The sequence below is a fragment of the Doryrhamphus excisus genome, linkage group LG22 (assembly GCF_037039965.1).
Source record: "Doryrhamphus excisus strain RoL-2023G ecotype Guam linkage group LG22, RoL_Dexc_Guam_v1.1, whole genome shotgun sequence".
Classification (NCBI taxonomy): domain Eukaryota; kingdom Metazoa; phylum Chordata; class Actinopteri; order Syngnathiformes; family Syngnathidae; genus Doryrhamphus; species Doryrhamphus excisus.
Genome location: NC_136378.1, coordinates 648,407 through 671,070, shown reverse-complemented (window position 1 = coordinate 671,070; position 22,664 = coordinate 648,407). Strand labels below are relative to the sequence as shown.

At 44.3% G+C, this 22,664-nt stretch overlaps 1 protein-coding gene across 6 annotated transcripts in view; it reads right to left on the bottom strand.

Moving 5' to 3' along the window:
• pcdh11 (protocadherin 11) overlaps positions 1 to 22,664 on the bottom strand; it is a 136,045-nt gene that overhangs the window by 94,055 nt on the left and 19,326 nt on the right. Inside the window, exon 4 of one of the 6 annotated variants that reach the window (XM_058063962.2) lies at positions 19,096 to 20,743. The exons of the other annotated variants lie outside the window; for them this stretch is intronic. Within the exon in view, the coding sequence (XP_057919945.2) occupies positions 20,660 to 20,743 (84 nt within the window). The 3' untranslated portion in view covers positions 19,096 to 20,659. Of the gene's footprint in view, positions 1 to 19,095; positions 20,744 to 22,664 lie in introns of those variants that run through there. 6 annotated transcript variants of the gene reach the window in all.

The following is a 22,664-nucleotide window of genomic DNA, read 5'->3' as shown; positions in this document are numbered from 1 at the left end:
CACCTAAGGACGCACTTCAGCCCGTTGTGATTGCGTAGATCAGGGCCACACTGTGCTCACGTCAAACGCCACTGCGATGTGAACGGCGCCGTGTGCAAAGCCTGTTTCTTTTCTTGGGGCTGCCAGTGCATTTGTTTTCATTAGACGGGATTGGTCAGCAGTCTGGACCCTGGCGTCCAGTAATGGAGTGTACGATAGCGGCCCATTATAGAGTCCTAGTGAAATAAATGATATATTGATCTTAAATATTCCACACTTGAGTGTGTGTGAACAGCCACGGTCTTACCAGAAGCAAAGGTGTGGTTACGCGTCTTCTTCAGGGAATACTAAAGTACCATTTTAGTATTTCCCTCAACGGGTTCAACTCTGCAGCGTTGCAATTTTGTGTTGCTGACCTTGGTGACAGGATCCTAACATAGAGGTCCAATATTTGGACTTATTTATACACTAAATGTTGACAATTCCAAAGGCGGCGTGTACAGCTCCAGTACTACTTTTGCAGGGGGGGTGCTGCTAAGCATGAATTAAAATCCCAGAGTGGGACCTCCCAGCGGTTGAGATTAAAGCGGCGTACAGCGTGATGAAACAGAGCAGTCAGCAAGTGATGCGTGCAAGCTACACTCGCTACTTGATTAAAGAGTGTCCGCTATTGGCTGCGAGTCTGCGGTGTTGTTGAAGGGGGAGTCTGGCCGGGATCTTAAGGGGGCGGGGCGGGACAAGAGATTGAGGGATGGCTGGGGAAGTGTTTTTAATTTGGGTCATCTCCCAGTCTGCATGGGGCCAAAAGATGGAGATGCAGCTAATCTGAAGAACGCATATGTTGTACCGGGTACCCACCTGAATTCATTGCCCTAATTATTCCTGATACAAGAAGGAGGGGGGCGGGGAAACGTTATGTGGCGTGTGTGGTTTCGACAACATAGTCTTGGAGGATTGAGGCTGCCTGTCAAAATGACAGGTCAAGGCTTAATTGCTTTAAAAGGCAGAACACGCACACGCTCCATGAAGACTGGGGGGGGGTGCTGCAGAGGAGGCGGGGGCTTGGGGCGGTCGCCACGGTTACACGCAGGCATGTGTACACTAACGCCGACAGGAGTCAAGATGTGCGTGCGTGTCGCCCATGGCGAGTAAAAGGATGAATGACGCCATGACTGCAGGAAGAAGGAGAAGATGGTGGAGACCAAAGAACGTTGGTTGCTGCTCAGAGGTCAACAAATGCTCTTTAAACGGCTCTTCTCTTTTTCTTGATCATTGTTTTTCCGCAAATAAGTGGTCCGAAGTTTTATTTGGAATTTGTGAGGAATGTTGTCAACGAATATGGAATGAAACACATTCTCAAAGAGCACAATAAACTCCAATTTTTCCAGAAATGTATATGGCATTAATCGCCCAAAGACAGCTGGGATAGGCTCCAGCACCCCCACGACCCTCATGAGGAAAAGCGGTAGAAAATGAACGAATGAATGAATGAATGTAAATGGCAATATTAGCGATGCAAAGGGTAAAAGCACCTGTTTGCTAAGACAATATAAAGTACTTACGCTATATTGTACTTTATGACGTCATTACATTATAATCTTTTTTTTGATGTAATTCATTTACTTTTATGTACAGGATGTCACGGTTAGCTGCTGCACATTGGCCAGCTAACGGCAATAGCGTGGGCTAATTTCTGCAGGTGTTATCCTGCATTTGATTCATGTCACTTTATGTATAACTGGTTATGTTAATAAGATTTCAACTCAATTTATTCAAGTGCTGATCAATGGCTTGCAATCTCGGCACCTCATGCATTATGTATTTTAATGGAACTCACTTGCTTTATAGCTGAACGGCTAAAGGTTAACAGTCCCAATAGGTGCGACTCCCTGAAGATTAATCTGAACTTCAAACACAGCTTTTTTTCCTGCCCTCCCCAGCACTCTCCACCAGGCACACAACAAGCTTTTATTTTATTTTTCATTTTTGGATTTTTTATCACCGCTCCTTAAGCCTCATTGAAGAAAGAAAGCAATTTATTAGCTGAAAGTCGTCGCTCATAGAGAAACGCCAGAAGACATTTTACCCTGTGAAGGAAGCGATGCAGAGAAGGAGAAGATGTGACGAAGTGAGAGGGCAGCGGGGGCGTACGGGCGCATCGGGGGGGCGCAGGCTAATACATAGGGGGGTAAAGGAGAAATGAGCGAAGGGAGTGCGACTACAAACGGGCATAAAATCACGGACCACGGAGACACAGCCTTCCTGATCACGCTCCTTCTGCTGCTGTTCAGACACTGAAAATGAAAGACATCTCAGCCGTGAGATCTTAAGCCTCCTTCCGTTCCTCGCTGCAGTTTAATATGGAAAACATGCGGGTGTCTCTGAGGGCCCTCGTCTCCCGCCGCTGCCACTCCCTGCTCAATAAAAGCGGCATGCTATTCCCAAGATGAGAGTCCCGCTGGACCGGGTGAGGATTGCGAGGTAAAAAGCCCCTCCAGTCGCTACTAAATCTCCAAGTGGAAACAGAGGGTGCTAGAGAAATATCCCGTGAGGGTCACTTCACACTTTCCCTTTATTGTCTTCTCAGTCATCAAGACTTGCCCCTGGCTTGAGGAAAACGACATCGGGCTGTCCGGGAGATGCATCATCCCGATGAGAAGTGCACATTGTGGACTTCCATTTTGTGTCCGTTAGGCCAGAGCACGGCATGGACGGAGGTAAACGATGCAAGCACGGTGATCAGCGGTTATTTAGGAGCTATCCGATGAGCAAAGAAGACAAATGCCTTCTTCAGTTTGGAAGTGGAAAAAAATTGCCAAAGAAATCCTCGCAGCTGGCGATCATGAGTATGGATTGCGTCCCTGGGACATTTTATACTGTACGTTATTGCTAGCTAAACAAGCAGCCACACATCGATTGAGCTGAGAGGTAATGTGAAGAAATGTGACTTGTGCAATCAAAATTTGGCTGCATTAGCCGCTATTATCATTCTGTCATTGTTGGAGTTTCGCATGGATGAAAGTGGATTAATGGCGAGATGTACGATTGCTCAGGGAATTAGGGTATTTGGGCTGGTGAGTGGAGGTTTAAAGCTGTCAGAAAATCACTTAGTCGACAAAAGATTCCAGTCGGACCCGTGACGTACAGCCTGGAAAGGAGTGCTGGCCTTCAACACAGCCTGAACTGGGGCCAGCCTTTTTAACTGGCGCCATCAGTCCTTCAGGTAATGCAATTAGATACCACTAATATCTCGGGATGCTCTTCAAACTGCAAATGCACTTTTGCTAAATAGCACACGCTGTAATAACTAGTGACAGCACTCAAGGAGCCTGGTAAAGGGGGGGGGAGCTTTTCCCCGTGATTGGTTCAGGCAATTGTGCATACAGAATTATCCCGCTGATGAATTCATGAAGTGAAAACAGATGTCCAAGTTTATGCGTGTTTGTGCGTTCCTGCTTGGCAGCACCTCTCAGGTATGTACTAATTGGCTCCGGTCAGACTTCCATACGCTCTCATCTGGACCAAAACATTAAAAAAAAGAATGATGGTGTGTCTTTGTGTTTGTGTCATGTGACCAAAGGCTGCACAGTAAAAAAATAAAACATAAGTAGTTTCCAAGTCACCGATATGTATTCCGATATGTTGAGCCACTCTAGAACTGGTCTTTCGGTTTTATAATCATCTGCAGTGATGCATCAATCCGTTGTGGTGAATACGAACCTGACCTGTTCGGTCTACGGTCTACCCATGGCCATGAGCTTTGGGATCATCAAAGATCCCGGGTCCACGGGTAGGAAGGTGGGCTGTCCTTGGAGATACGTACAGAGTACAAGCGCTGCTCCTCCGCATTGAGAGGATGCAGATGGGGTGGCTCAGGCATCTGGAAAGGATGCCTCCCGGACGCCTTGGGGGAGACCCAGGACAGGTTGGAGAGATTATGCCTCTCAACTGACCTGGGAACGCCCTGGGGTATGCCGGGAAAACGTGGATGAAGTAGCTGGGGAGGAGGAAGTCTGGGCTTCCCTGCTTAGGCTGCTGCCCCTGCAACCCGACCTCGGATAAAACAATGTATGGATGGATGGATATGATCAGCCCTACAAGAACAACAAACGCACCATTTTTAAACAAATATGACAAGGTTGAACACATCTGTTCGGAATGGAATATCTTCCACTCTTTTTGGATAAATCACACATTTGCACTTGTTGGATTGTTCACCCACTAATAGGGAACGGGAGCTGGGATTAGACCGTCGTGAGACAGGTTAGTTTTACCCTACTGAAGATGTGTCGTTGCAACACTAATCCTTACTTATGGTCTTTTTATGCTTTTTATGCTGGACCTTGGCTGTTGAGCTAACTGGTCTCCCCAGCATCAGTATCTACTCTTTTGGATGTAAAACTTGCTTAAGACACTTGGCATTATTCCCCAGCTGGTAAAACAAAATAATCAGCGCAGACTTGGCTCTGCTAAATGGGCGAGTCAGAACACATCCCAAGTCATCCCAAGTCAGTTTCACGATGAGAGTAGAGTACATCTACTCTCTTGGCCCTTCCATCCAGTGTGGTGCCACAGAAGTACTCCTTCTACTCCGGGCTTTCTTTTCTTACTAGAAGCATCCTTGTAGAGAATCTAGCTCTCTCAGGTTGTGTGTTTTGCCTTTCATTTGTGAAACGCAAAAGCGCCTATCAAAGCTTTCGAGTCGCTTCGGGGAAGCAAAGGTAGCAATAATCTCGCTATCCTGCCCACGTACGAGATGGAGACATCCACCCTGCCGAACAACCCCACACACATTCAAGCCCACGTTCAAGTACACCAAGAAAAGGCTGCGGGACGACGCGCAATGGCAGCACGTAGTCAGAGGTTCATCGAGTCGCCTTAATCTGGGGCTAAATCTCTTCACTTGATGGATTAGCTGGAATATCAAAGAACACGACGCAGCATACAGTACCTAAGCAGGGCTGATCAGGAGCCGCGATAGTGGCGATGTATCCACGGAGGCGAGCAATAGAGACACACGGGGGAATGAGATCTCGCTCCCTCTATTCCCCCTCAAGGCAACATCAGGGTAAATCTTGGAAGGGATTATCCCAGCAACACAATGTTCTCTGTTCTGCACATTGTACGCCTCTTTAAGCACAATTGATAATTTACTTATTTATATTGTGCACGGATGAAAGTCTAACACTGGATTTTCTTGTTATTCTCTTCTGGATTTGGGAAGCGCTACACACTGCAGAACAGGCAGGCCCTGCGTTGTTATTTCGCAGTAAATCTGAGATTACACCGCCGAACGAGACAGTCTGACGACGCAAGGAGTGGAGCGTTGCAATGCTTAACTTACAAATCCCGCCTGCAAGTTAAGAAACATCAGCTGTTTCTCGCTTAAAATGTGGCAATGAGCCAATACGGCGCTTTGCTTCCCCAACTTTATTCTCCTGCCAGCACAATCCAGGCCCCAATCGGTCTTAAGTGAGCAGCACTTGGGATCTGTGTGGGAACCCGCCTGCTTTTCATCCAAGGTAAACCGATAGCTGGGCATGTTGGCAATTAGAAAATAAAATCAGTGTATCCTTTGGCCATCTTTTCCACTGGCAGCCCACTCTTCTTCAATAGCTCATGAATTTTAATCATTGTAGCGTTTCGGCCAGTCCGCCAGCTCCGTGAAGACACACACGTTTTGGTCCGATTGAGCCGCTCACACTTTGTTTTACTGGTGACGAGCCCTTCTTATATTCTCATTTTGTAGTCTCTTCCTCCTGCTGCTTCTCTTTCAACTTACTGTTGCCGTATTTTAGACAGCCCTTACGGCATCTTTATTTTCCTCATAGCAGCGGCATGTTTTCCTTTTAACTCTGCTTGGCCCTTAAGCTCATGTAAATGAGTTTGACACTTGACGTTATAAGACAAAAGAGGGAGGGAAAAAAGTCCCTTAGTAACACAATCCAGCAGATAAAAGGCCAGAATCCTCACGTTGCCGGGGAATGTGTGTCGGTTCGCACGCCGCCTGTTCCATGCTTTGTTTTGGAATGTAGTCAAGGACGTTTCAGAAGCACTTCCATCCACCGTGCGCATGTGGATTTCCATTTTCTATGCTTTTTATGATATATCCAACATAAGCATGACGGACAGCATTGTGCTATAAGTGCAAACACAGGCCTTGTCTAATTCAGGAAAATAAACGTCACATGGATAGTTAGCATCATAAGAGAACATAGGCCATTTAAGGCGGCATAAATAAAATGCATCCTTGGTGTGTTGCTGTAAATGTGTTGTGCTCAGAGTCTCCGGTTAACCAAACATCCATCTTTTTGGAATGTGGGAGGAAGCCGGAGTACCCGGAAAGCGCCCACCCACCGATGGGGACAACATGTTCCGACGGAGATATTGAAATACATGATTTGTTTATTGAAATGATGAATTTGTTCAAATTAATTTCTTGAATTCAAACATTGTCATGTATTCTTGATCGATCCGATGGTATGAAATACTACTACACTAAGATGAAATACACTACTGAATGTTCCACACCCGGGGGGGAAATGAACTCTAGTACAATTCAAACAGACACGCCAGTGTGAGAACGGTCTTAGGGTTGAATATTGTGCCTGGTTTAAAAGTACAAATGTAGAAAAATATGAGCTCTGACCTCTGCAGTCATTAAATTTAATAGGCTTCTTTCTTTAACAAAGAGAACTGATCCCTAAGTGCTTCAGAAGATCTTTAAATGTCTGACCCGTAGCATCCTGACAGAAAACCTATGAAAAAAAATATGGCCCCAAGGGATCCACTCACTTGATGAACTGTACAATAAGGCTCAGTTTTGTGTTAGCACATAATATTAGCATGAATAATAGAAACGACTGTAATGCTGTGCAGTGCAAACTATAAGCATAATGGTAGACATATTGTTGACCGAGTGCCTCTCAGTCCGAGTCAATCAAAATTCATCATAATCGTGTATGCACTGTAAAAGCAGAAATGTTGCTACTGCTCGTATATTGCATCTCATTAAGCTCAAGTGTGCTTCATGTAGCGGCTGATTGCTTTTAAGTGTCGGAATACATGAGGGGAGGCAAGCCTCTGCACTCTCCGCAGTCACCCTACATACTGTATATACGTATCTGTAGTATATACATACATACTGTGTACACATATCTATAGTATATACATCCTGGATATACGTATCTATAGTATATAGTACATCCTGTATCGTACACAGGACACCATCACATGACCCGACTCACATGCTAGTAAGATCAGGGTGTTCCAATGACCTCTGAAGCGTTATCTTCACAGGGCAAACGTGGTTGCTTTGCCCCCCCTCCCTCCTCTTTGCCAAAAAGGCTGGGAAATATCACAAAGATCCAACCTCACTGCATCAGCAAATCCACGTTGCCAAGGTCGAAGCTGGAATATGGGATGGTCAAGATTAAATATCTTCCAAGCAAATATAACGGTCGTGCTCAGTGTAATATGGATATAACAGGAAGCAAAGGAGGATGTGAGTAAGAATCCAGCAATTGGGTTTTGCCTTTTAGTGCGCCCTTTAAAGAGTATTCTCTTAACTTCTGCAAGCGAGCGCTTTGTCCTTCACTGACCTGGATCCTCAGCAGTGAAGCCATTAGAAGGAGAACACCAGATGACAAATACCACAGCATCATGCTGAGTATTCATCAGCTCCATTTGTCTCCATGACAAAGTGTTTCCTGCTGACGCCTCCATGCGGGTTCATACCCGTACCCGACACCGTCATCCGGGAGGGAAATCCCATGGATTCATTACATATTTTCCATTTATTTCTGATGATTGCTATTGGCCGGGGGTGCCGTGTGGTGGGCTAAAGTCAGCACAAGTCCAAGATCCCCCTAATGCCCATGGACCCGGAAGGCCTGGCTGTACCCTCCTGGCTGTTATGAAAATAAGGAACCCAAAATGGCAGGGGATCAACGCAGGGATCACCACAGCATTGAAAGTTATTTATGATTTTATGCTAATCACAGACTGTTTTTCAGGAAATCATCCCATACTGATCGCTGTCTGGTCCAGCGATGCGTCCCTACTGACGGGTGCCATGCGGGTGGGCCTACAGATACATAATGTAGGCGGGTCAAACCCCACATTACGATCCCGTCATTCACTAGGCTACTAATGCCCACATAGGAGTGGGAATCTTGTGAGCAGATGAAATTCCATAACTCCACCAGAGACCGGACACCCCTGGCGATTTCTTTGTTGCGCCTAAAAATAGAACGTCCCGACAGATTGCTGATGAAAAGTTCAAAAGCGCGACTTCATTACTTTATTGTATCCCTGCCTCATTCACACCAGAGGAGGAGTCATTTTTATCCGTGCGCCATGGCGGTGGCGGGGAGCCGTGTGCCGATCCCCAGCAGAATAGCAAGACACAAAAACACACCGCAGATCCACCCGGCGCGTGCCAACCTCAGGAGATCGGCGTGCTCTCGTGTTATCCCTGCGTCCCGCGAGCATCAAGGCGTGTATGTATCACGGCGATGAGTCTGGAAACATCAATCTTTTCAGTCGCAGTGATAAATAAATGATCAGTAATTAAATATGAGTGTAATTCACTTCTTTGCTCCTTCAAAAATCTGGGATTTATTTGCGTATTCTGTCAGAAAGTCAGCAGGATTCCTCCCACATTTCCCTGCATGGACGCGCTGCTTTGGGCGGCTTTACTGTGAAGTTCCACTGATACTTGCCATTGAATTATTTGTGACCTCTGTGACTCGCTCGTTGTGCAGTCTGCTCTCATAGTGAGTGCATAGCAATATTGGACTCAGAGGTAGCGGCAAGCTGTGCTGTGCATCGATTTTCCTCTTTGTCACGTCCTTGCAGAATGTAAAGAAATTTAGGGCCGCCGATGAATACAAAATATTTGTTTTCTGGCACAGATCTGCCACGGCTTTTTTTTCAGTGATGACAGAAGAGTGCGGCAAGTTGAATTTTGATTGGTTGGCCCCGATCTACACACCAGATGTCATTTTAAGGAGAGAACAAGTTGTTTTCTTCTACCCCCCCAAAGACAATGGGAAGCTAAAAAATGTGAGTCCTCTATCATGGCTGTATTTAATCATCCTGACACCTTCCCCGAGCATGTTATCAATGGCCGATGTTTGCATTGAGGAGGAAACCCACAAAAGACTCCCAGAGGATTTGCAGACAGCGGTCGATGCGAGTCACCGGGGGGGGGGTCAAACAAATGTGATGCGTCTGGGTGACCTTAATCACTTCCAGGTTCATCCAGGCTCGGGTTTCACTTGTGTGCCTTATTTCAGGTCAGTGCCTCAAAGTCAAAGTAGGGCAGAGTCATTATCTGAGGGAGCACAACACAATCATCCACACAATACAATAAGGTCGGCGCAATTCACTGAAGTGCCGCCCATTACCTTTGGGCTTCAACACACGTGGCCCCCATCAGAAGCGACGCCGGTCTATATGTGAGACTGAAGTAATACATGCAGGGAACTTGGGCGTGATGCCGCGGCGATCCACCCTGACGTTTGGCTATCGTTCTTTGGAAGAATGCTGTGGATGGTTGAAACATGTGCTAGCAAATAGAAGCGCTTGAAACCAAAGAGAAAACAAGGTGATGATGAGCAGATGGCGAGGAGACATCCTGGTCCGACTATTTAAACGACATTGGGTTGCTTGCAAACCGCAGAAACAGCAGAAATAACTAACTAATAACATTCGAGTGGCGCTGATGAAAGACCGCCATCCCGCATTACCCAGGAATAACAATTAATATCATATACAGTAATTTCCAGACTATAAAACCCACTTATAATATATATATGTGTATACACACACCCAGGGGTGGCCAATGTTTTTCCACGTAGAGCCACATAGTAACTAAGAACAGCTTAAATGTGAGTCGAGGAAGAAACACACCAAATGATTCTGCTGTGCAAAAGAAAATTGTAAAAAGGGTGTTAAAAGATGAGCGCATCGCAAGTGTTTTGCCCTAAAATCCATGGCCCGGCACAACATGAAGCCATCTACCTCCATCTCGAGCGTCTGAGCAGCCAAGCACAGCAGACCTCTGAAACAAAAGCTGTCAAAATGACATGTAATAATCTGTGCCACTGATCTCGCCAATCAGCCTCTGCTCCTTTTTGAAGACCGCACGCACATTAATTCTTAACGACCGCGGACGGATACCGCACACATTATTTAAGAAGACTTGAATCTCCCTGATTCTATTATGCTTTCATGTCTGGAGAGGCCCGGCTAGCTTTACACTTTATTGTGAAGCACCATCGCAGGTGCACACCAAGAATATTGTACGTGAGCAACCGCTGTTGAATAAAAACAGGATATTATGCGGCTAAATGGACCACAAAAAGCGGAGCTGCTTTCAGGCACAGAAAAGTGATTCCGTCAAAACCTTGTTATGCGTATAAATGAGAGCCCTAACATGGGCGCATATAAAGGTCCATTAGAGAGTACACTCATGCAACACTTCTGTGGTTTACCGACTAGTCCCTGCTAATGGCTGGGTGGATGATTCCTCGATATTCCTGGATGTATTTGTGAATTGGAGCCGCATCACCGCGTGTGGAGAAGTAACTGGAGCTACTGTCATGGCTCCCGTACAAATGCGGCAACAGCATTCAGGTATTCACATTTTCTTTCAAATGCTTGTTTCGGTTTTTTTTCCATCTTCCTTTCACTTTGAGCACCTTTGCTTTCCTCCTGATTGAAGCCAGCACACAAAAGAAATCAGCAGGTTATTATGCATGTGCGGATTAATCCTGCACACTGTGCAAGTCTGAGCGGGATAGCATTTGGGACCCTGGCTTGTGTGTGTGTGTAAATGTGTGTGTGTGTGTGTGTGTGTGTGTGTGCGTGTGTGCCCCAGATTGAGCTTGACAGCTCTGTGCAAGGTTGTGCAACTGCAAAGAGAAGAAATGCATGGGATGCCTCGCTCGCTACTCTCCTTTCCACTCGTGCCACGCAAAGGCACTAATTGGCTAATGAGCTGCTCTCATTAGGCTTTGTTGCAGGTGTGTTAGCGGATAAGATGCAGCCATGCATGCAATCATATGAATATTACAACATCTTTAGTTAGATGGACAAAAGTAAATGTACTCCTACTATCCAGTGATTTTTTAAATATTTCATGAGAAGACAATGCGTTAGTTTGGGTCCACATAAATTATAAGAAAAATACAATGAAAAAAATCTGACAGGATAAAAGGCTTTTTTGTTTAACACAGTCCCAAAACAATGCAGGCATGTTTTGAAACGTCAATTGACCTCGGCTTTGGTTGGGGGTCGGTTGCAAAACATCTTTTCAGGGGAATTAAAAATGTCATAGTTTTTACTGTGCGCGTGTTAACATGACAAATAATGATATTTTTAAGTTCTTTAAGTTCTTTTCCAGACTAAGAACGTAACGCAACATGAATGGGGTCTAAAGCAAAAGTACCTAGTAGGCAATGGTGATATTTGTTATGAAAATGACATCATCAAACATGGTCACTCTGGTTGCGGGCCAGCCAATGCGAGCGTCCAATGCTCAGAGGGGTAGTTCCTTACCAGCGGTCTAGATACGTACTTCTACCCGGACTAGCAGGGGGATCCATTCATGGACCGTTCCAGGGAACAGTATCGATTCATTGGAACTTGGTTGTTTTGTATTTCCACTTTGAGCTCGACAGGAGAAGGCCACTCACGGTGGAGCAGTTTTTCGATTCCGCACAAGCGAGGCTTTGAGTGCAAAGTAATTCTTCAGGTACCACATTCGGGTCGTACAAATTGGAACCAGACGAGTTTAAAATGCAGCGATTTATGCGTCGTCCGGATAACTTTACAAGGCTCTGCAGTGGTTCTAATCGGGAATTAAGTGTCGGCATCTGCTCTAAATCACCTTCTTTACGCTTTTGTGGGAGGTTACTGTCAGGATGGAAAAAGGCAATTGTCTGTGCTCTCCCGATTATCCCCAGCAAAAGCCTATAATCTGGCTGAAAGTACTTAAAGAGTCAAGCGGCAAAATAAACAACATTGATTATCATTGCGCTGTTCTTTCCTCCCTAGAAGTAGTCTGCCCAGACAGGAAGTGGGTGAAGGGTTATGGTCACATGTGCCCCCCCGTCAGATGCATCTGAGTGGGCAAATGTTAAGGCAGGATAAATTCCCCGCCTGAATCCTCTGTTCAAACCAGATTATCAGCTATTCTAAGGAGACGGCCATCTTATCATCTCCCAATCTCTTTTACAAAGGCAAATCAGGAAATCTGTTCAGGGATTACCAGGATTAACCAGGAATCACACATGGTCCTTCTTGGACAATGTCTTAAGTTGCTGCCTTTCAGTCTGACTCCCTTTGGCGTCCTGTCATGACAATGTCCGTCATACTGGGTTTCTCACAATAGATAAAGGGGGAGGGTTGGGGGGGTTATTTCCGCAAAGTAGGATTCCATCCATGCATCTATTTTCTATTCCGCTTATCCTCATTAGGGTTGTGGCGTATGCTGGAGCTTATCCCAGCCAACAAAGTAGCGTTCAATATTAATAAATGTAATATTTTTGTAGTCGGAGCATCGGAAACCTGTTTATGAGTTTGTAAAACATTATTAGAGCTCGGTAGAAATAATATAACACCCCTATAGTCACCTTTACACTCATATTATTCTTTGATTACATCACATCATGCAGGCTACGGCATCACTGCAGGGACACAAAAGATGGCCGCTTACCGTCTTACCCATGTCTAAAACATCGGATTGTATTTTTTTATTACAGTATGCCACCTATAGTGACTCTACAGTATGAGTGTTATTTCATGTCTAAATACGGTCTTAAATACTCACTCACAACAAACATATTTAACATATAAGTAAGGAATACTACTTTGTGGAGATTCAATTATAACGGTTGAGTCTGGAAGCAATTAGGGATTACTAGGGTGTACTCCTAATTGATGGCCCGGGTCAGTGATGCTTCAGCAAAGCGTCTGCTTTACACGAGACTGACAACATCATAGAGTTGAACAATGACCCGCAGTGGGATGCGGCTAGGTTGGAAAAGTGCATTTATTAGCCCCAGCAGCATGATAGATTGCCGGTCAGGTTTCAGGCTGGATGAAATGAGGGACAAATTCAATGCAAGCTGCGTCTGCGGGGTCAAGTGTACGCGGAATGTAAATGCGCCATCTGTAGCGTGGCCGCTACACGCACAAAAACAAATCACAACAGGAGAAATGGACCATTTCATTTAGTGTTCTCTTTGTTTGATATTGTGTCTGTGTTCAGGAGGATTAGCGGTAAGGCTACACGAGTACAACTAATGTTCCGCCATGATTGCTGAAAAAATGGGCAAAATGGGGAACGGGGTGATGAAAATGTCACGGGTGTCACATAAATAATGCTTGTAAAGCTCACTTATCGTGATGCAACAACATTGGAACAGGCAGGCCAAAAATAGCCAAAAAGCAGCATTTGTAATCCTTGACGAGGGACCCAGATGGATTTCTCTTCACTGGAAGAGAAAGAAAGACATTAGCCTCGCGTGGCTACAACGGCTACGCATGTGGTCCTCACACACAACCGCTGTTTTGATCACACCTTTAACATGGAACAAACGATTGCACCAGCAATCGATGTCCCTTCGATCCCCGCACCTTGTTTCATCAACGGAATTGTTTTCAATGAAAACAATCTAGCGGCTTTCGAGCTGCTGAGCGTCTCAGAAAGAACCACTCGGCACGCTTCCACACTGATTTGATTGTTGTACACACAACAGGCGTTGGACCGCCGCAGCCGAGGATGAGGTGCTGGTGTTGGTGATGGAGGCGGGGGAGGGGCTGAATTATTCAGCTTGGCAGTGATTGTGCGCCAATTGTGTGACGCGTTGCCCTGAGTGGAGTGCGACTGAAAGACAGCATCGTCTTGCGTAGCCCCCGCTGAGACGGCCGCTATTGCCCCCGCCGCACTTGCTCATTCGCTAATCGTGCAAAGCAAGAAAAGCATGGAACTTCCATATATTCCGAGGTTGACATCCATGGTGTTCTAATTTGAAAACAAAGGTGGTCCTTGGGTTACGGCACTTGCATCATTTCACTTAAGGCATCGGTAGTTACAGTAACATTGTTGGTGATGGAATAAAATGTGACTAAATAAGCAGATTAAATATGTGCTAGTTGTTGACGAGTATTTGTGGTCACTTTCATGCAATCATAACATCATAACATGACATTATGCGCTCAGCTCCATGCTAAATTTGGCATCGTTGAGTACAGTATGCACAGTATTTTTATATTAACTGTATTGCTCCCGTTGTAATGAGCTGCCACATGTGTACCGTCTGGTGCTATGGTTATCATCACACCTGAATTCCAGCTTCTACAGCTTTTGTACTTTGGGTTTCCACTTTAGTGACTTCGTAAGTGTCTGTGGACGTCTCTTTTAACCGAAACCAAGTCCTTGTTTGTGTAAGCACACTTGGCCAAAAGCTGATTCTGGATCTGTAACGTTAAAATATGTAACATCAAGGCTTCGGAATTGAGAGGAAGGTGATCATGGACCTGACGGCTGAGTTGTCAGGTGACTTCCTACAGCTAATGATCGTCTCAACGGGACCAAAAATCAATGCAGCATGAAAAAAAATGGAAAATGTGTTGGGGTTTTTTTTGCCATATTTGCCCTCTCTGGTTTAGGTTGTACTCATTAGAGAAGTCGGTTGGGCAGATGGAGTGTCAAGGTCACAGGGAAACAGCGAGTACATTTGCAGGCCCGCACTAATCAGGTAGACAACATACTATAGTTTGTTCTCCGTTTCTCTGTACTTTGGTTTTTGGCCAGCAAGAACATGGTGGATTCTTCATGTACTGTATACTATTCATATACTACCGTGGGACTGTGTACACAATCGTATAGGAAAAAACTTTGGAAATATTGTCTTCTTTGATGTGCTGGTGTATCAATGTGTAAACGTAAAACAGAGCAAGTCGTCCAAAATCATCCAACGTTTTTTTTAAGAAACAGTGTCGACATACTGTGTGTGATAACAAGACGTATGACATCATTTGTTCTAATTTTTTAAATAAAATAAAAAGACATTGGGAGTGCCATGCAGTATTCTACACTGGCCACTAGGTGTCAGTGATTGTGCTGTAATGTTTCATGGCACAATTGTGCCAACGCGCCATGCCAAGCTAACACTCACTTGCCACTCTGGCCTTTTAGTTTTATTGTTTTATAGCAACACAATCCCTTATTTACTCTTATTATGTCTACTATGTTGGCTAATAGGAATGCAAAGGTGATTAGGGGTGTTATGTCATGTCTAGAGGGCTCTAATGATGTCAAAACCTGCATTTAGAAGGCCATGAACAGTTTATACCTACAAAAATATTCCATTTATAATAAGAGACCCTACTTTACAGAAACTTACTTTTCAAAAAAATATAAAATAAAAGAGGGTTTACTACACATACATACGTATGTATATGCATATACAACAACATGCTTCAGACATGTTGTTTTATGCATGTCTAAACGTCTTATTAAGCACGTCTGAAACAAATGAAAGCACGTCTAAACGTGATCATCCTTTTAAAAGACACGGTCCACAAGCGTGCAGCAGTACTGCCAGAGTATTTGGTTATTGTACTTCTGGAGCTGCAGCCTGACTGGCAACGCCAAATAAGGGAAAAAAAGGATAAGAGCCCAAGAATAATCCAATTAATGAGGACCATATGTGAAGCCTCAACCGCCGCAACCCAATGAGCCGCTGGGCCTGTTGTTCCGATAGCTGATATTTCATTGCATTATAAACTATGTCATCAAACACAATGCGTCGTGCCGGCTTCCGTGCTGCTCTTCCAAATTGAATATATGTCCTCATGGGTCATGGATCAATATGTCAGCATACACCCCATAAAAAACAAAAACACTTCCCACAGTCACATAATGCCAAGAAGACATGACGGAAACACTTCTAACACTTACATCTTATATGGATGACAAAAGTCACGGTGAGCTGACTAAAGAAAAAGCATCAGGAGTCGCTCAACGCCATCACCTCATTTTGCATAGCATGGAAAATATAGCCATAAAGCCCCCCCCCCAAAGACACACATCTATCCCAAGATCTCCACACCAGGAGTTTTTAAGTAGGCAGGTTTACACGATGCTATTAATAGAAGGCTGACATTTATGCTCCGATACCAGATCACTCCACCGTTTTCTCAAACCACCAAGGACACTTTCCCCAGCGGGAACTGATTAGCTCCCCCGTTTGAGAATATGAAATAACTTTGATTAGCAATTAAACATTCCTCATTGTCTATTCTTTGTTTTGTTGCCTTCAAGTGGCTATTTTTGGATCAAATGGGCCCCAACGCAGAGTTGGAGCAGCGGTTACTGCGCGGCGCCTTCTCGCATCATCCCGCTTGTGTTTTAGCGCTACTGTACAGCACAAGAGCCGCCAAAATGCTGTTATTCCAAAAAAAGCTTCCGTTTGAGGGCTTCAAAGGATGAGCCTCTACCGCATTTCCATAACTTTTTATCTGTAATCTGTTCCTAATGAGCCGTATTTCTCTCAGAGTTGTGTTGAAGAGTTGCAATATGGGAGGAAATTGGGATTTTCTTGCTTGGAATGACCACGCACCTCCACGCCACACGCCTCAAGTTCACCCTTGCTAGCAAAATGGGCCAAAAGAACCTGCTAGAACGTTCTACTAAAAGTTGTTGCTGTACAGCGGAACCTTGGTTAGCGTCCGCCCTGATTAGCAGCTTTTTTGGTCTCAGTTTGCGTGCCTTCTCCAGTTAGCGTACATCATGACGCACATCTCGTCGTGTTACTGATGCCTGGGTCCGACCGTGTTATAGTGTTTTTTTTTTATTTATCACAAAACACCCTTTACTGTACTTGGTACTTTACGGTACTTGGAGACTCCGATGTGGGTCGTTCAACACACGTGGACCCCACTTAGGTACTTAGTTGAAATATCAAAATTGTACAGAAAAATAGTAGAAAAAAACAACACAATAAAGCTGTCATTTCTGGAAAATTATGAAATGAAATGGAATGAAATTCCATAATGGCAATAATTTAAACATATTTTACAGGAAGAAAATATACAAGAATTACGTTCAAATTGTTGAAAAATGAAAAAAACAAAAGAGCAGAAATGCTTTGATTTTACAAGAGTAAAGTCAAAATATTAAGAGAAGAACATTTCTGAAGGTTATTCAAGAAAAAAGTTGAAATAATTTGGAGGAAAAAACATCAAAAATGTTGGGAAAAAGAGCAAAGTCCCTACGAATCATGGGCTTGTTCACTGATCTGACAAAGCGAAGTGCCCTTTTTTCTAGTCATGTATATACAGTAGAATTTGTTAGCATGTGCACATATGTTAATACAGTACAATTTGTTAGCATGTGCACATATGTTAATACAGTACAATTTGTTAGCATGTGTAATACAGTACAATTTGTTAGCATGTGCACATATGTTAATACAGTACAATTTGTTAGCATGTGCACATATGTTAATACAGTACAATTTGTTAGCATGTGCACATATGTTAATACAGTACAATTTGTTAGCATGTGCACATATGTTAATACAGTACAATTTGTTAGCATGTGCACATATGTTAATACAGTACAATTTGTTAGCATGTGCACATATGTTAATACAGTAGAATTTGTTAGCATGTGCACATATGTTAATACAGTAGAATTTGTTAGCATGTGTAATACAGTAGAATTTGTTAGCATGTGCGCATGTGCTACTCCATAAAAGTCATAGTTAGCTGACGAGCAATGTGCTGCAGGGGTCTCCAAAGTGGGATTAAGAATGAATGGCGGTGGGCGGGACAGAAACAACGGCCCGTGTGATGCAAGCAATGAATAAAAAAGAGCCATCAGAATATTCAATACAATGCAAAAGACTTTAATAAATTTTTGAAGCGCACACATACATAAAACAGTTACAGTTTTCTCCACACTGGCAAATCAAAGTCAAACACAAAGATCATGTAAGGTGCATATTGTACGTCACATTGAATCAAAATGAGGTTGTCCGTCTGGCCTACAACAATACAAGCTCTCCAAAATTCTGAGTGTTTTTTTCTGTTGTTGTTTTCCCTGACAATCAGGCAAATCTAATCATTACAGTGCTAAGATGCTATGTATACGTCATACTGTGGCTCCTACACGGAAGTGAATATATTTGATACCATAATTACATGAATATACCTCCTTCCATAATAACAACCCGCCTCAACACAATTCAAAGCTTTAAAATAGACACAGTCGGCTGAGTCGTGGCACGAAATCAGAGGGGCTGCTGGTACAAAAAAATCTCCATCATTCACCAACAATGCAGGCGGCGCTCCGGCGGTCTGCGCATCTCTAGCAGACTGGCGACGCCTATTTCAATTAGCCTAATTCTACGCTTGCATGGACGGAATGCGGACGCATCTCAGGCTTCGATATCAGCGTCAACACGTCACCCTGCCGTCTACTCGGAAATGATGACACCGGGACCGCGTGTGCCGTAGTGTTGCTGGGTGATGTGTGTACAAAAGATGACGATGCTCCGAACAAGAGGCCACAAGGTCTGGCGCCCAATGTTCTCGTCATCGCGAAAAAATATTTCTGCAAGTGTAAAGAAGTGCAAGCAAGTTACTCTCGCTCAAACGCCTGTCCAATGATTCATCCTTCCATCTGGAGTCGTTTTCTTAATATGTCTTTATGGAGGTTCCACCGTTTCCCAACTTGGGAATTTAAAGTGACACGCAAAAGGTCAGGCTTAGCGCTCTTCAAATCTGCCCTACATAAACAGCCTTTGATTATAACCCCCCCCCCCCAGCCGGTCCCTTGTGATTGTGGCTTAGCCCAAAGTATTAAACGTGTCCGACCACTCCTCCCAGTGTAATAACAACGAGGTGATCAGAAGCGCAGTTGTTGACAGCGGGGCGGGGGTGCGGGGGTGTGGGGGGGGGGGGGGTCAGGGCAGGGCACTTTCTCTTCTACTCACAGATGCTCTTGTGCAACAAAAATGTGGGACGGTGAAAAGGTGAAAAAGAGCGTCCGCCGTGATTGGACGATGCACTCGGGGCCCCCCCCCCGCCCCCCCCCCCCCCCAGCAGACTTTGCAGCATGAAAACATTTGAAGTCATTTGTTCCGAGAGCAAACTCATGTGGAAATGAATGCAAAAGAATTAAGACAATAAAATGCCAACAGGCAGCTTTGCAAAAAAAGAAATGTACTCAATAAATATAAACACCATCAACTCTGTGGTAATACACATACATACATATAATCATAAACACAAAACAAAAAGCTTGGAATGTGTGTTTCATGTTATTATACTTCTCCCTTGGAACAATGCTCATTCCCAATACACGTGTTGCTAATTCCAATGATGCCTCCTTTGCATGGGTGGGCATAGCAGGAAGTACTTACGCAACCGGTCCAAAGTTTGTAGACACTTTCTCATACAATAACATGATAAAGCGTCTTCAAACTTCTGACTGGTTGCGTATCTCCACACCCTTGATGGTGGTGTTTCTTTAAGACCTCGGGGTATTGGACCAGCAACTGTCTTCAGCTGACCACTCGGATCTCTTGTTCATGTTGAGTGTTGTGCAAGCACTCTTTAGGCGAGCCGCAAGCATACGTAGTTTAGTAGAAATTAAATTAGTAGACGTAATATATATTTTTATTTTATCATGTATTTTTCCATTTTTGCAAATCTCATCTTGTCTCGTTCTCATTAAGCCAATCATCACGTACCGTCTCAGTTCGTGACGCCCCCAATATGCGGTATTCTACACCGGCCACTAGTAATAGCACAATATCAAAAATCGAAATCCCGATCAAAAATCCCTAAACGTCAACTCTGACCCCCTCGGCGTCACTTCCTGTCTGCCGCCACTGCTTTCTTCTACAGCACCGGAAGACATTTCTAGCAAACATACACCGGCACAAGTCTAATTTATGTCTAAAATGCCCTGTTTACTCGTATGATGGCTACTATATTGGCTAACACAAGTGTAACTGTGACTGTAGGGGTGTTATTTTATGTCTAGGGGGCTCTAACCATGTTGAAAACCATATTTATTTGTTACAAACCAGTTTGTAAACTGGTTTTCAAATCCCAAACTGTGAAAATTAAACATGATCAACGAGGGATGACGATATGTTGTCACTAGACTTCAATGGTCCAGTCCACCCAGGAACACCAAACCTGTAAACCTGTAACCAATAGCAAGAGCAGGCCACGTTTCGGTGCACCTCCCTTACAAACGGGGCATCATTGCAAATTGAAATGAGACATGTAAGAAATGTACCGGGAGGAGACATTGTTCCAAACACAAATTTGCCAACTTTTTGTTTCATATTTCATGTACAGATCTATTGACCGTATTTGACAGCTATTTTACAGCGTGGGTGCCGGAGCGCTAGGTCATAGCATTGGACTCAATCACAGTTCATACTTCCAGCACATCTTGATCAAGTTTCAAGCAGGACAACATGAAGCCCCCCCTGCCCCCCCCCCCCACCCCCCTCCATTCCATGTGTCCCGTGTTTGTGTGAGGAGGTGAGCTTTGAGGCTGCGGAGGCAGTAAAGTAGTTCACCTCGCCACTTCCTCCCTCCTGCCCCCCCTCTCATTCTCTCTCTCTTTAGGTAGTGGGAGCTAGAGATTGATTTTAATCCTGTGGGAGCGGGCTGTACCTGTGCCACAGAGTGTGCCATAGTGTGGTGGTTTCAGTGCCGTCTCCTGAAATATAGAGAGACAGACAGATATAGGGAGATTGGCGTTACAACGTCATCCAGCTCTGAGCAGCTGTAGCCTCATCAGCGCCAGGCTACGCTCAACAACATCAACAGAAAATCCAAAGAACCAAAAGAAGCTCTCCAAAGAGAGCGCTGAAGATCATATGGAACCAGAAAATAATCAAATCAACATTCTTCAAGGGGTGGCTGGCAATCAAGTCATTTTCTTGTCAGGGTTCCTTGAAGAATGCTACAGGTATTACAGGTTTGTGCATTTGTGTTCCTGTACTTATCAGAGCATCTCATCACCCAATTGTCACTCCCAATTTGTCTCCCAGCACACCAGGGCAGCACTCTTCCTTCCCCGCCAACAATTTCGGCCCAGTCTTTCGGACCCTTGCCAGTGGGTCCTCTGATATGTACAGAATGACATATTACTGTGTTTTCTTTCGCCATCGAGTAAGCACCACATGTGGCGATGACTGAGAGAGAGAGAGAGAGAGAATGGGACTCACACAAAGACGGCACACAACATTTCTCACAAAAAAGCTGCTTTGGATGAGGTGAATCAACTCAATAGTCAACACAGGATGACGCATGTTTGGGAAAAATGCTGACAATGTTTGAATTCTTTGTGTTTGCTGGCTGTTGGCAGTCAGCGAACGCACCCCCGGGGGCGTGTTTCCATATGTTCACCCACACACGTGCTGGAAATGCCGGAGTGTGGAGCACCCCTCCTTATAAGCTGCACCCACGTTCTTATGTGGGACGCAGAACGACACGCTATAAACCTTGCAATCCTACCTGCGCTCAATATTTAAAAACGTGTGATATTAGCTTCTATTGCGCAAACGCACTACTTTCTATTTTGGCATGCTAAGCATCATGGGAAGTGTTGTTCTTTTAGCCGCATCGTTTTAACTGCAGGTCTCAAAGCAGATGCTTATCGTCCGGACGTACGTTACAACGTTAAGGTTCCTCGCTGCCTTCTGACAGAACAACGATACGTGTTCTTCACAGAAATATCAACTACAGGAAATGAAAAGGGACAAAAACATGGAGTTGGTTCGCTCTTGCACGGCTAAAAGCTCCAAGGAGGATTTTTGAGTCCATTCATGCACGATAGCATCTGTGTGGATCTGAGAGAGCGCCTGGTGCACAATTTACCTTCTCCTTCATCCCAAAGGTGTTTAAGTCAAAGCTCTCAAGTTCTTGCTCGGCAAAATCAGCCAAGCATGGTTTGCTTTGTGCAGAACAGGAAAGGGTTTTCTCCAAACTGGATTTTATATCCTTTGTCTTTTTTCATACAGAAATGTTTTATTTTGAAAGCACATAACGCAAAGTGGTGTGATGTGAAGTCACGTGTGGCCTTTTTTTATATGATATGATGTTTTATGACTTTTGAGTGTACAATTACCGTGTCCCCCTTTGGATTGTGTTGAAGGCAAAGATATTTTGGTATTTAATTTGTGTGTTGGAATTGGAGCAGCAAAGTACGGCAAAAGGCAGAGTACAGTCCGTACGCAAATGTAGCAATATGATTTTAAGGGAAAAAATTATATTGAGATGTTTCTCAATTTCTCATTTGCGTGTTGTCATTTTGTGACAAGAAAAGGTTTGCGACAAAGTCAAATAAATAAATAATACAAAAACCTGGAACTTACGTTTCAGTGATTCCCGTAGTACCAAACAAACAGCGTTAAAGGGTATTAAACATAAAGAAATATCGTTTAACGTAAACGATATTAAACAAAGAAATATCGTTTAACGTAAACGATATTAAACATAAAGAAATATCGTTTAACGGCAGGCCTACACGTTGTTAAAACATAAGAAACAGGACTGCCAATATGATAAACCACAGCAACACTGAGGGACTGGGGGCAGTCCGTCATGTATTTGACCATAGGAGGCGACCCTAAACG